Here is a 15,363-nt window from a genome sequence, read left to right as displayed (position 1 = left end):
TGATTTAACAGTAACTGAGAAAATGTTCTAGTATATGTATAATTATTTTAGAATCTCATTTGAAAGTGCTGTAATCTGTAGCCTTCAAATTCATGTACATTTTATAGTCAACATTATGTGTAGCGTACCCGAAATGAACAATTGCTTATGCTGTTTGTAAATCTTCAAAGAGCTGTTCACTTGTCAACAATTATGCAATATAGTTTCGTAGCCTTGAAGTTGATTCTTCATCAACTTTTATTGTCTTTAAATCAGTTCACTTGGTTAAAAGGTGGTGTGTATGAAGCCAATACCAAAGTTAGACATTTTATCTACAATCTAATTACTTGTAAACGAAGATAAATTTTGCTCCATAGCTAATTAATTTCATCCAACCACCTTGAACGTATGTTCGTAGAGAAGATGAGTGGACACACAAGTGATTTTCTAATTTAGGAGGAAAATAAATCCTCAGATACTATGCCCTACCTATAGCAAATCAGAAGGCGTATCTTTCGTTTCTAAAGAACAAGATGTCCATATGGCTCTGTTTTTACAGAAACCTTGAGTAAGCATTCAGAGAAAAGTCAAAGAGAACCAATCAGTTTTGGACTCTCAATGAACTTCTATATTTCTCTGTAACTTGAAAATTATGTAATTTAAAATTAAGTGAGACGAAAAAAATTATTCTGTGAGAGTCTAGGACCACTCTATAACACATTGGGTGGGCCCCTCCAGCCGCTGGCTGTACCCCTGGTGAGTTGCTGTCGCCCTCTGAGCTTCCCACACAGACTTTTCAACTTCTGCTTCTCTTCAGGTTGTTCTGTCCTCAATGTATTCCTTCAGAAACACTCTGAGCACCTACTCTTTGCCCTGAACTGTGCTAGGTCCTAGGGATATGAAGGTGAATTAAACGCAGTTCTTTTGTTTAAAGAGCTATGGGTCAGGTGGGAAGGCTGAGGTACAATCCAGTAGTTAACTTATGTGCTAAGTGGTGAACAGATAACTCACCAGAGGTAGAAATTCCATGAAGGTCGGGCTAGCATTTCTCCCTGGGAGGTGAGATAGAGCATCCCAGAGGAGACAGGCAGGTGAGGGACGTCTTTAGCACTGTGGAAGTCCCATCCTTGCCCTTCACTGAAAATGTTCTCCATTCTCTTCAGAGTTTATTCTGGAGGATACAAATCTACAAGAAGTGCTACTAAAACACTTCTGATATAAGAATATACGTAGTGTCACTAGATGGTAAACTGTGACTCTGGAATTGTAGGGGAATTTAAATCTGGGATTGTAAGGAGATTTTAACATCAAAGCTCCTATCAGATTGTCTTTCTCAAGACAGCAGGGACCTGTGCAGATGGCTGTTTACCTGCCATCAGTTGTTATGATCTCTATGAGTAGGAAACCTATTTTTGAAAAGTAGCAGGTCAGTAACTAAATTTCTTATGTGTAAAGACAAAATCTTATTAAGGTGGTTTTCTCAAATTAATGTATAAATTTGATGTAATTCTAATAAAAATCTCAATATATTTTAGAAACTGACAAAATAACTCTGAAGTTTATTTGGAAGAACCAAAAGTTGAGACTAGGTAGGAAGAGTTTGGCAGAGTATAATAGAGAGAGCCTTGCTCTACCAGCTAGTAAAATGTGTTGTAATGCTACAGTGTACTTAAGCCTAACAGTCAAACAACAATCAACAGAACCACAGAGAAGGCGCAGAAACAGACCTCAGTATGGACAAAAATTTCGTGCATGCTAAAGTTTACGTGACAATCCAAAAGGAAAGGAAGGATTACTTAGTAGTGTTGATAAAATGAACTATTGGGGAGAAAAAAATTTAGATTATCAACTTATATCCAAATTTTAAAAATTCTATATAAATTAAGTAGTTAAATGTAAAAACAGCATTTTTTTAAACTAGAAGAAAGTGCAGCGAGGTTGAAATGATCTTGGAATGATTGAGTATTCTAAGCACAAAAGCAGTGGAGGAACTCAAAACAACGTCTCAATAGAGAGCCTACTTAATAATGATTCCCTCTCTATTAAAAAAATCATGAAAATCAAAATTCAAAGCAAAAGTCAAACTGAGGAAAGTATTTATAATAAATGACATGTTAATTCCTTAATATAATGATTTCTTACAAATCAAGGAAAATCTAATACCCAAATATAAAAGCAGGCAAAAGATGTAAACAGATTATTTTATCAAAGAAGAAATACAAATGGTTAATTGCAAAGTTTTAATCTTCAAGTTTCAATAAAAATATGAAAATTAAAACAGTGAGGTACAATTTCTCACTTGTCAACTTGGCAAAGATTTTTTGTTTTTTGATTTGCTGGGAAAGGTTCGCTGTGAGCTACTATCTGTTGGGAATCTTCCTTTTTTTTTCCCCTCTCCAAAGCCCCAGTGCATGGTTGTACATTCTAGTTGTAAGTCATTCTAGTTCTTCTATGTGAGCCACCGCCACAACATGGCTACTGACAGACAAGTGGTGTGGATCCATGACCGGGAAACAAACCTGGGCCACCCAAGTGCTGAAAGTCCCAAACTTTAACCACTAGACCATCAGGGCTGGCTTGGCAAAGACTTTTTAAAACTTATAGCAACCCATACTAGTGAGGCTGTAATGATGTAGTCACATAGGAGGAGTGAAAAATTGATGTAGATGTTTTGAAAGTAATGTGTCAATGTGTATGAAAAGCCATTAAAATATTCATTTCTTTATTGTCTTTGACCCAAAAACACTTCTTCTAGAATCTAACCTAAAGAAATATATATTTGGACAAAGATTTATATAGAGATGTTCATCACATCATCACTATGTTATAATAAAATTATAAATTATTTAGATGTTTAACAGTCAGAGGATGATTAAACAAATTAAGATTTATTCATTTGATAAAATACTATGAAGCCATTAAATTTTTTTTCCAAAAAATTGACTGAGCTGGGGAAAGTATAAATTATATATTGATGTTGTTTTAATTTTCATATCTTCGACTGAAACTTGGACAGTAAAATTTTTTATTAACTATTTATATTTTTTCCAGTTTATTGAGATATAATTGACATATTACGTTGTATGAGTTTAGAGTGTACAACATAATGATTTGATATATGTATATATTGCAAAATGATTACCAAAATAAGTTTAGTTAACATCCATCACCTCACATAGTTACTTTTTTTGTGTGGTGAGAACTTTTAGGATCTACTCTCTTGGCAACTTTCAAATATACAATAGAGTATTGTTAAGTATAGTCACCATGCTGTACATTAGGCCTCTGGGACTGACTTATCTTATACTGGAAGTTTGTACCTTTTGACCACCTTCACTCATTTCCCCCCACCTCCACCCCCACCTCTGGCAATCACCAATCTGTTCTCTGTTTCTATGAGTTTGTTTTTTTAGATTCCACCTATAAGTGACATCATACAGTATTTGTCTTTCTCTGTCTGAGTTATTTCACTTATATTTCTTCTTTATAGCTTTTTTTATCTCCCTCTCACCCCCAATGATCTTATGTTAAACTTTCAAAGTGTTTAAGATTCTTTTTTTTCCAAAGGGCTCTTCATTTAGCTGGAAATTCAAAGAGCAGATAACCTTAAATTCTGCATAGGTTGGAGGGTTATAGTGGTCCTCTTGACATCTTTTCCCCTTTGACTTCTAATATTCTGTGATGACCTGATGGCATACAAACTTGTTTAAAACCCTCAGACTTGGTGTATTCACAGGTCCACATTACTAATTGCCATACTTGTGTTGAAGCTATTGTGATTGGGTGGCAGGTAAGGGAGAGTTTAGCGGAACTCTCTAATCACCTGCAAGATTTGTTTTGACCCAGTTCCTTCCTCTGGCTATTAGTAGACATCTCAGTACCTCTCAGCTCTCACACTGATGAAAATCAAAGGAGAGTGAAGAGTATTGTCTCTAAAAAAGGGAAGTTGGACTAGGACCTTGCTACTCAAAGTATGGTCCGTGGACCATTGTCATCTGGGAGCATGTTAGAAATGCAGACTTTTGGCCCTACCCTAGGCCTTCTGAATGAGGATCTGAATTCTGTAATACTGAATAACATATAGCAAAGAGGATTGTTACATTTATTTAATAAAGGCTTTTGCTTTCCATTCTTTATTTTTAAAACTTACAACTTTATTGCTTTAAAATCATTTCTCTTTTAAAATTAAGTGGCTCTTTTTTTTCTCCCTCTGAGTCAGAAGAACTTGAAAGATACTTGGTTAGAGTGGAATTTCTTGCCAATTATCATATGACTCTTGTTCTTTAAGATATTGTTGCATTAATTCTTCTTTTTTCTTCTTATCATATGATCTTTTCTTTTCTTTTCTTTTCTTTTTTGAGGAAGATTAGCCCTGAGCTAACTACTGCCAGTCCTCCTCTTTTTGCTGAGGAAGCCTGGCCCGAGCTAACATCCGTGCCCATCTTCCTCTACTTTATACGTGGGATGCCTACCACAGCATGGCTTGCCAAGTGGTGCCATGTCCACACCCGGGATCCAAACTGGCAAACCCCAGGCTGCCAAGAAGCAGAAAAGTCGGCACTTAACTCTGTGCCACCGGGCCGGCCCCCACATGATATTTTCTGTTATGCCATCCATACGTAAATTAGTGAAGTAAAAATTTCAAATTAAATAGTTGGATTTAAATTTTTTTAAATAATAAAAATAAGAAGATACTTGGTTAAGGTTCACAAAAATGATTTATCAAGATAGCATCCTTGACTTGTCTAGCTATCATGGTAATATCAGTGTGTCATTTTTCACAGGTAGTTCAAGAAAACAAGGATAGATTTGCTGGTGCCCCAAAATATGGAGGATGGATATTGGACAACTGCCCTATTGTAAAAGAACTATGGCTAATCTTAATGGAGAAGGGAATTATACCTGATTTAATAATCTGTTTATTGGATACAGAAAACAATGGTTGGTAAATATTTATTATGTAAATTTGAAAGTGGAGTTTTATTGCTGATACTATTTTTAGTTAAAATACAAAATGGAAAACTCCCCACCCTCTCTAGGTCCAAATACCACCCCAGTAATCCCTACATGACCTAGAGGTACACAAATGAGGCATCCACTCCACGGAGTAGGTGGCCAGAGAGAATGTGCTGGATCACTAGATGTTCTGTCAGTACCTTATCATTATTCTCTGGGGCTGAGGATTTAACTTCCTCTTCCCAGTCAGCACTTTATATAACTTTTAAATGAAAAATATATAAGGTTGAGGGCAAAGACTATACATTAGTCCTTCTTCACCTCAAATGGGAAATATTAAGTACATAAAGATAGCAGAACTAAATTTTAATTATTCTGTCACTTGGTACAAAGCTATAGTAATCAAAACAGTATGGTACTGGCGTAAAAACAGACACATAGACTAATGGAACAGAATAGAGAGCCCAGAAATAAACCCACACATATACGGTCATCTTTTCATGTCTTAGTTATTTATACCATTGTAATATATATTGTTATAAAAGGATTTAAGATGGTCTCAATATTTTAAAGAATCTGGGCTCTATTTAGGTAAATGCTTAAAGGAAAATATATTTGGATACTGGTAGAAATGATTTGTCATTGTTAATTTCCAAAATATATCTCACTATATTTTATTGAACTTCAAAATTAATATTATTCTCTTCATCTGTATTTCAGGAAAATATTTATTTCACAAACTGTATTTGGAGAATAAATCTGAAATTGACTCTAAGATTTTAGAAAGATTATTAGATGAACTACAAAAGAAAAAAACAGAGGAAGAGGCAGCAAGGTAAACCTGCCTGGCATAATAAAACAGGCTAATGGGTCTTTTATAACTGTTAAATATCTATGTACAATGTATATTTATGAAATGCCTTTAAATCAAAATGACAGTCTACTATCTAGATCCAATTCTAATTAATTCTAAGAAAATCAGTAATTTCACAAATACTTGTAGCATCTCTAAAGTACAGAGTTGTGGATATTTTCACAGCCCCAAATCAAATTTATTCTAAATCAGACATCTCTTCTCAAAAGACTGTAAAAAAAAATGAATACGAGTAAGATTTTCATTTTTACCATATTTATCTATGACTTCAACAATTTTGCTCACTAGTATCCACAAATTGAAGAAATAATAGGATAAAAAGTAAATGAAAATACACCTGTGTGATGTGACTAAAATCGGAAGGCTGACTACTTTCTACATAGGGGAGAACAAGACTAGTTATTTATAGTTGACAGGTTCAACGTCGAGAACTTATCCTCTGATCCAGGGCCAATGAAGAACTTTCACAGATGTGAACACATATCTATCAAGCTTTAATAAACCATCAAGTTCTTCAGATTGGAGAAGAAAGTGTAAAAAGAAAAAGTTGCTTAATTTGTTGATTGTTCTTCCTTGCTGAAACATGCTCTTTAGATACTAAAAATGTTCATTTGTCCACGGGAATTCCTACTTCTCAGTGATAAAACTGAGACATTTCAGAACTAAATTTATTTATGTTAGTCCAGTAAATCTCCTGCTAATAATGATGACACCTATAGGAGCGTTCTCAAATCCTATTTCCTTTCCGCTTCAGATATTAGCAATTTGAGCTAGGATTTAGGAGAGTTCTTTAAACTCTAGAAATTATGAAGCTGAGAGGTGGGTGATTGGCGAGGAGGGCAGGTAGCTGAGAAGTGTGCATCAGAGGATTTTTTTCAGCACTCATTATTCACCTAAGTTGGCCCTTCCTTTAGGAATTTAATATAAAAATATATGAAGTATAATTTAGTTAGATTAGTTAATAAAATTATTGATTGATATATTTGACTAAAAAGTATTAATTCAGATGATAATTGCAAACTAATGGCCTTTGCTTTTAGCTTTTAAAAGTTTTGTTACAAATGGAGCAACAATCTGCTAGGATTTAAGGGCTTACCTAATTTTTTTCCAGTATATGAGAAATAGTCAAATATTTGAGAACAGAAGATATCGAGATAAGAGTAAAACAAATTCGTGTGATTTCTAGACTGAAAGTCGGCTACATTTAAGCAGATAATTTAAAATGCATATACATCTATATTTTTTTTTTGAAAACTGAAAAAGAGATCTCCGTTTCCTCCTATCTCTCTACCTTCACATCCCTTTTACCATATGGAATTTTCTGAGCTATCTCTATAAATCATTTTTACTTCTTTTGATTTTGAATTTGCACATCTCTATAAACTACTTAATGGCAAAGACTTCTCCAGATTGAAGCAGGCTTTTCTACATTTCTATGTGTTGCTTTTAAAAATTCAACATGAGTATTTCAAAACATAAACTCTTTTTTCATATACTGCAGCAAATAAAATGTAAAACAGTTTAAAGAAATGATCAGAGACACATTTTAAGGCTTAAAACTTGATTGGAAAAGAGATAAAATTAATGGGATTAAGAATTACATCTTGGGCGACATATCTACAGACACACTGAATTCTACAGCTTTTCTAGCATCAGTTTCCAAATGTGCCAGTCAAATGCAGGCTAATTTCTGTCATCTCCATTTGTCTTTGACTCATCTCTGCAGGTGATTTATGGAAGTAGTGATAACTGGCAGGCAAGTTCTTCCTCATTCTTGCCGGGTCTTAGATTCTTAGCGGCAGCATGCTGTATCCAGGTTTTGGATAAGGAAAGTTTCACAAAAGAGCCCTGCCCGGACTAAGTAGAATGACTGCGGAGTGGCACACAATCAGAATGGGGAAGGAGGGCAGAAACAATAGCCAGTCATCTCAAAGGTTTGGGTCTTGAACGAAGAGAACTCCAATAACCCCAAGACTCCAGGCTTGAATGCAGGATTTGGAATACAGTGAGAGAACACCCCCTATTAACAAGAAACACATCTGTTGGGAGAAGAGGTGTCATAGTGACTTTTGAAGAGAATATAACTAGATTTTCAGAGGAAGGGGAAAAGGGCACAAAGAGCGCTGGATATGAGAGAATGGCAGGCCTGTAGAACACAACAGTCTTAGGAAGACTGCCAAGGGTGCTCTGATGTGAATGGGCCCTACCTTACTTAACTAGTCCTCTGCTGGTGAATACTTGATACAGTTTTTTGATATTATTTTTAAAAGCTGCAATCCGCTTTCTTACACATGTTTCTTTGTGCAGTAGTATGCCCATTCCTGAGAGCTAAATTCCTAGATACAGAATTTCTAGGTCAAAGGTATATACATTTTAATTTTTAATAAATGTTGCCTTTCTCCATCATTTTACTAACTTTCCTTATACCTGTCTTCACCATTAAGGCAGGTATAGCGCTCCAACCCTGATGAAAAATGGATTCCCTCCAGTTTAAAGTTGCCATATTCCAAGTCTATTTAAATTTCATCAGAAAATAATTTTTATGATTACAAACATGAATTGATGAATTTTCTGTTTACTCAATATAGAAAAATTTTTAAATGCAAAAAATGTTAAATAAAATTAAAAATTTTAATAATGCCACCATCCAGAGATAATTACTATTAACTGTTTGGTTAGTTTTCTTTAGTCTTTAGTCATCATTTATATACACTTTAAAGCAAAATTACAGTTGTATTATACATTGTTTTATACTATACTTTTTTTTCACTTAGCATTATATTGTCAACATTTCTCATTTAATCAGAAGGGAAAGTGGTATAACTTCTCCTATTTGCCTTTTCAACTTGGGGTTAAACAATCCTTCATTAATTTTGACAGTTTTCCTAATTAATAGCCAAAGTTTTTCCAAGTATAACATTTCAACTTTTCTTACCCAAAAAAACCCTAAAAATTAACTGGCCTAAATATGGCTAAATTAGACATTTACATTGTAATATAAAAAGTATAATGAATGTTATGAACAACTTACTCTTTATTTTTACCACTATAAGCCTCAAATCCTGTAATATTGTGCAATGTGTGAATTTCCAAAGATGATTAAATTTTGAACCTTTTCATTTCAGAAAAGCCACAGAAGAGGCACTGAGAATAGAAGAAGAAAATCAGAGGCTAATAGAAGTTATGAAAGACAAGGCAAAAGGCAAACAGATTAATATCATTAATAATGTGTCATTTAATTTTGTATTATTACTGCAAGCAACTGCAGTATTTCCAGTGAATTATAGACAGGGTGGCCATATTTCCCAGTTTGCCCATGAGAGTTCAGATTTACGCCTATTGTCCTGAAGTATTTTTTTGACTCCTATTCATTCTCAAGGTGTTCCAATTTGGATAATAAATTATGTGGTCACTGGAAGAATGGATTCATAGGCAAAGACTCCTGACACACATAGCTACTCGTGTACCTTCTAAGAGGAGTACACAGTAGGACACCATGTGTCACCTGTCTAAAAATGGTTACCCTTGCCATGGATGACACATGGCTGTTGGAATTACATCTATTAGATGGATCCTGCGGGAGCTGAGAAAACAAGCCAACTCTTTCTCTACCCCTTGTCTTTGCACTTAAGCTTCCTTCTCCATTATAGAAGAACTTACTCTAATAGTTCCTTTTAGAATTCTTAACCTGGGGTCCATGGATAAAATTCAGAGGTCTGTGAACTTGAATGGGAAAATAATTACAACTTTATTTTCACTAACCTTTAACTGGAATTTAGTATTTCCCTAAACTAGTAATTAATATAGGCAACAAAACACAATAGTATCAGCAGTACCTTGACTTTGTCACCAATAGAAATGGAGATATTTTCATATCACATTACAGTTGTATATCTTGTTTATGCTTATCAATATTGCAAAATTATGGTAGTTATTAACCAGCTATTAGTTCTTATTATTTAATGCATTAGTAAAGATGCACAAATGTCCTATAGTGCAAAATATACTTGGATATAATTGGTTTCTTATGTATTTTAGTTTATGAGTTTGAAAGCATTATTCTAAGAAGGATCCATAAGTTTCATCAGACTGCCAAAGGGGTCCATGACTCAAAAGAGTGAGGAGTATCTGTTTCAGTTTTCCATTGCTGTGCAACAAGCAACCCCCAACTGTAAGACAGCCACCATTTTATCCTGCACACAATTCTGTGGGTCAGGACTTTGGGTAGGGCTCTCTCTGCTCCCTGAGGACCTCAGTTCTGGCTTTGAATGCCACGTTGGAAGTAAATCCTCCAGCCCCAGTCAAGCCTCAGATGACTGCAGCCCTGATTGACATGTTCACTTGACTTCGTGAGAGGCTCAGAGCCAGAACCACCAATTAAGCTACTCCCAAATTCATGACCCCAGAAACTGCAAGGATAATATGTCAATTATTGTTGTTTTAACCAACAGGTTAATTTATTAGGTTTTGGGTAATTTATTAGGAAGCAATAGATGACTAATACAACACATCCCTCAGACAAAATCACAGATAGTACAAGGATCTTAGAATACTTTTCAATCCATTCCTGATTTACATGTTACACGGGTTATCCATTAGGGTTCTAGAAAAAGTATTAGAATTTTTTACATTTTATTTTGAGGAAGATCAGCCCTGAGTTAACCTCTGCCACCAATCCTCCTCTTTTTTGCTGAGGAAGATTGACCCTGAGCTAACATCTGTGCCCATCTTCCTCTATTTTATATGTGGGACACCTGCCACAGCATGGCTTGGTAAGCAGTGTGTAGGTCTGCGCCCAGGATCCAAACCAGTGAACCCCAGGCCACTGAAGCAGAGTGTGCAAACTTAATCACCAGGCCAGCCCCAGAACTTTTTACATTTTTCTGCGTCATTATATAAATTCTTTTTATATGTGTGTTTTATAAAGTACCTAATATGGACAAGAACACAACTTATAAACTAAATATACGCATATTGGAGGTATATGATAAACGTTTTTTGCTATAAGAGATACTCAGTTAAAAGACATTTTGAGTTTCTGGTATAGAGCACATAACTTCATCCCAACCCTAGTAGGGTTCAGCAAATGCCCCTTCTTCCTTGTATGTATCACCATAAATCCTCCATATAACACAAAAGATTCACCACATTCCAAGTCACATACTTGGAAGCCACATGCTCTACAGTCCCGCTCAGACTTTGAAATACAAGGACCCTTCAGGATGCTTTTTTCTGGGTTCTTAATCACCCAGATTTAGATTAAAATCCAGGTACCAGAGGTATCTCATACCACTACACTGTGATTCTTGGAAGGTACCCGTTGAGGGAAGGAATTCCCACAAGAGTCCAAAACACAAGCTCATTTATTTTTACATATCATCTCTGCATAGGAAGTAGCTTGTTTTTCAGTCACTTTCATAAATATCTTAAAGGGAATTGGGGAGACGGATTTTCTGACACCACCATTCACCCCATCTTCTCCCTGAAAGACTTCCACGCATATGTTTCTTATCATCAGCAACAGCGACATGAAACTTGGAGTTATGCTTTTTAAATTTACACTTAACATATTGATCAATATACCCTATTGTTTGTAATTAGCTATAAGAAAATATATAAAGTCTAGCCTAGTTCTGCACAACAGAAGTATAATGTAAGCCACATATGTAACTTTAAATTTTCTAGTAGTCACATAAAAAGTGAAAAGAAATGGAGGAAATTAATTATATTTTATCTAATGCGCTATAGCCAAAATATTATTTTAACATGTATTTAATGCCAAATTTATTGATATATTTTACATTCAATTGTTCAGACTAAGTCTTTGAAATCCATTGTATATTTTATAATTACAGCACATCTCCATTTAATAGACTAGCTACATTACACGTGCTTGATAGCCTCCTGTGGTTAGTGGCTACGTATCAGACAGTGCAGTTCTAGCCATTCCCTTTTTGAATGGACATTTGGGCTTTTTCCAGTCTTGTACTGTTATAACATCTGGCACTGCTATAAACATTTCTTCTTTTGAGTGAACCCTTAGGCTGGTGCTCCCAGAGCATTCTGAATACATGACCATCACCCTTTACCACTACATTTTAATAAATAAAATATGTAGCTAGTATATCTCTCTCTCTCTCCTAAAGCCACATGCTCCAGGAGGGTCGGGGCCATTCCTTGTTTTGGGCTCAGCACTTATCAGCATGCCTGGCACCCAATTGAATTTTTGTCGACCTAAACTAAATGATTATTTATTCTCATTTTTTTTCTAGAAGTGGAAGAGCCTGAAACTGAGGCTGAAGAGGAGCTTGAAGGTGACGAGTCTGAAGCCCAGGAAAGCGAGACCAGAGGGTTGTTACCTGAAGAGCCGGAAGCGTCTGAGGTCCCTGAAATAGAACCTGAATCAGGTGAGACTTTATAGGGGGCCGCGTCCTTCCTTCTACTCATATCCATTCATGCACTGATGTGTACAGGCATGGGTGTATGTGTTTCCATGTTAATAAAATGGAAGCAGGCCAAGAATGGAGAGATGAGCGCCCAGAGAATAGTCATTCAGTCCAAATCTCAGAACTTGAAGTGTGGTGGGAAAGCCGGGTCTACTCTGCCCCAGTGCTGGCACTCAGGAGGAGGGCCAGCTGCCTCATTTGTGGGGCACGTTGTTCGAAAAGCAAAAAACAAGTCCATTAAAGGTTCTAAAATATAAAGCTTTTCTTTTCTTCTTCTACGGTCTCTCTCTCAACTTGTCATGATGCTTTTTATTTGCTATTTAATGTCATTCTAAGTAAAGAAAAATTAAAAATTTAAATTATTAAGATGAATTCTATTGTTCATCTCTGTGTTGTGCAATGCAATTTTTAAATGCAAATATGAGAGCGTTTCGCTCCTATGCAAAATCACCAAAATTACACAATTCATATTTTGCAGCTCGTACATGCATATGTGTTTCATTCTTACCGGAACACTAAGTTTCATGCACAAAATTAACTCCAACTTTTTATTTCACTTCTTAGTATGCACATATTCTACAGCACTCTCTACCTTTAGCTTCCTAATCATTAGGAAAAGACTGAAAGGAAAGAGAAGTCGGGGCTGCCCTATCTTTTCCTTTCCTTCTATGTCATCATCTTCAGCGTGAGTGTTTAGCTCATACAAGAAAGTAACATGAGTAAGAAAGGTTATGATGGGGTTCCTTGGTCACTCATGTCTCTTTAAATAGTATCACCTTCTTTCTGCATCTGAAGCAAGTTCTAGTTCAAAGGGAAAGCATGATCTTTCAGGGCCGTCAGCATCCTCCCCTCCCCAAACCACTTAGTCACACTCACTCTCACACATCGTGAGTCCCCTGGAGTTCTCCGCTCATGAGGAGGCATCAGGAACGCTCATGAGAATGAGATGGCAAGAAATTACGAACATATATGGTGTATCTCTCTGCCCACATGCATGCTCTATTATCCCGTTGGAGTCCTTTTGGATTTCACATACAAAACACAGTGCAATGATAAAATTCTTAAAAATTTCAAAATGACAACCAAAGAGCTTTAAACTAAGTGTGAGGCCTTTCTGAGCAAGAAATCCTGTGCAGGCACACAGGTCGCACACTCATGAAGCCAGCGCTGCCTCGGTTTGGTGGGTTGGGACAGGGCAAGAAGGAATCTATGGGCAATAAAAGTCACTCTCAGGACTGGAGAGTGGGCTTAACACATCAAGGTAGGTGCCCCACCATGGCGGGAGTGAGGCTCCTAAGAGCTTCCAAGCACAGTTAGTACTGGATTAGAAACTAATCCTACCAACTAAAGGTCTTCAGATACCAGCAGCTAGAGACCAACCTGGAGCAATTTAGGGCCGGGAACCTGCTGTTAGCTAGTAAAAGAACCAGGACTAAGTGGAATTTTTACAATAAGAAATCTCAAGTTCAACATAGGTCATTTTTACTACATGGATTGGCATTACCTTTATGGGACAATGAATATAAAATCAGATTCCTTGTGCCAGACAGAGATGCCAGCAGGATGAAATACCCAATTTCCCTTTAAGAGTCCCACGCCTCTATTGACTGGAGTTCCCACCCCAAAACTTCATTATTTTCTTCAGTACCTAACCAATGAGGCTGACAACAGTTCTCTCACCCACCTGCCTTTACAGAACAGACCACAAAGTACCCAGAGAAATAAAAGAAACTGCCATCCATTAAATATGACCCATCAAACACATCCCCAGAGTTCCAGTACCCACAGTGTCTCACAATTAGGATTTACTAATGGAACAGGTCTAGCGGACAATTTGTTTTTATTGCCTCTTCTCTCATTCTTTCCCCCAGGGAGCCTACTTTGGTGTTCTAAAGCCAGTATCCTACTCCATTTAGGGTCAGTTCTAGCCCAATGCTGTAGACATCACTGGGCTTCTCCAGGGCTGGTTCACCTCTGTGAAATCATGGCTCTGTTTTGCCATATTAAACCATATTCTCTTTCACAGAGGGTCTGCTCTGGTTTAGCTAGTGTTTACTTCTTCCATCCAAGGGTCCCTTCCCACAAAGTCTCCTCCTCTAAATAGCTTAAGTAATCAATTTTTTTTCACTTAAAACTGCCCTGTCTAGTCCTAAAAAGACAAATACTGTATGATTCCACTTATGTGAGGTACTCAGAGTGGTCAAAATCATAAAGACAAAGTATAATGGTGGCAGCCAGGAGCTAGGGGGAGGGGAGAATGAGCATTTACTGTTTCCTGAGTATAGAGTTTCAGTTTTACAAGATGAAAAGAATTATGAGGATGGATGGTGGGGATGGTTGCACAACAATGTAAATGCATTTAATCCTACTGAACGGTACACTTAAAAATGATTAAGACAGTAAATTTTATATGTGTATTTTGCCTCAATAAAAAAAAGAAAGAAAAAACTGCCCTAACATAAATCCATTACTTTGGGACTTTTTTTACATTACCCAGAGTACCCTATGGTGGGCTGATGTTGGCCGCCATATATCCACATCCAAATTCCCAGAACCTGCAGATGTTATCTTATATGGAAGAAAGGTCTTTGCAGATGTGACTAAATATTTTCAGATGGGGAGATTATCCTGGATTATGCATACGGGCCCTAAATACCATCACGAGTGTCCTTATAAGAGAGAGGCAGAGGGAGGTTAGACCCCCACACAGAGAAGGCGATGTGAAGATGGAGGCAGACACTGGAGTGGTTCAGCCTCAAGCCGAAGAATGGCAGCAGCCAAGAGAAGCTTGAAGAGGCAGGAAAGGATTCTCTCCAGAACCTCCGGAGGTAGCACAGCCCTGCCAACACCTTGACTTGTGACTTCCGGGCTTCAGAACTGTGAGAGAATCCATTTCTGTTGTTTTAAGCCACCAAATTTGTGGTAATTTGTTACGGCAGCTACATGAGATTAATACATACCCAAAACAGGTTTTTTATGCCTCTTGCTAGGGAATACATCTTTTCCTTTGGAGTTTGACTTCTGTCTGGGGCCACAAGATAATCATTACCTCTGTCAATGCTCAGATAGGGTGACTGAAGTCTCATTTCAATCCTGTTGTCACTCTAG

At 36.7% G+C, this 15,363-nt stretch overlaps 1 protein-coding gene across 8 annotated transcripts in view; it reads left to right on the top strand.

Annotated features, from left to right (window-relative positions):
* Positions 1-15,363, top strand: part of AK9 (adenylate kinase 9) — a 124,184-nt gene that overhangs the window by 48,956 nt on the left and 59,865 nt on the right. For 7 of the 8 annotated variants that reach the window (XR_011497750.1, XM_070496416.1, XM_070496417.1 and 4 more), the window contains 4 exons: positions 4,764-4,920; positions 5,656-5,770; positions 8,935-9,011; positions 12,082-12,216. Coding sequence is in view for 6 of the 8 variants with exons in the window: in XM_070496416.1 (XP_070352517.1) it covers positions 4,764-4,920; positions 5,656-5,770; positions 8,935-9,011; positions 12,082-12,216 (484 nt within the window). In the remaining 2 variants the exon portion in view is untranslated. The remainder of the gene's footprint in view (positions 1-4,763; positions 4,921-5,655; positions 5,771-8,934; positions 9,012-12,081; positions 12,217-15,363) is intronic. The other variant, XR_011497751.1, reaches the window with a different exon arrangement.

Source organism: Equus asinus, chromosome 24 (assembly GCF_041296235.1).
Source record: "Equus asinus isolate D_3611 breed Donkey chromosome 24, EquAss-T2T_v2, whole genome shotgun sequence".
Classification (NCBI taxonomy): domain Eukaryota; kingdom Metazoa; phylum Chordata; class Mammalia; order Perissodactyla; family Equidae; genus Equus; species Equus asinus.
This window is presented reverse-complemented; position numbering and strand designations above follow the sequence as displayed.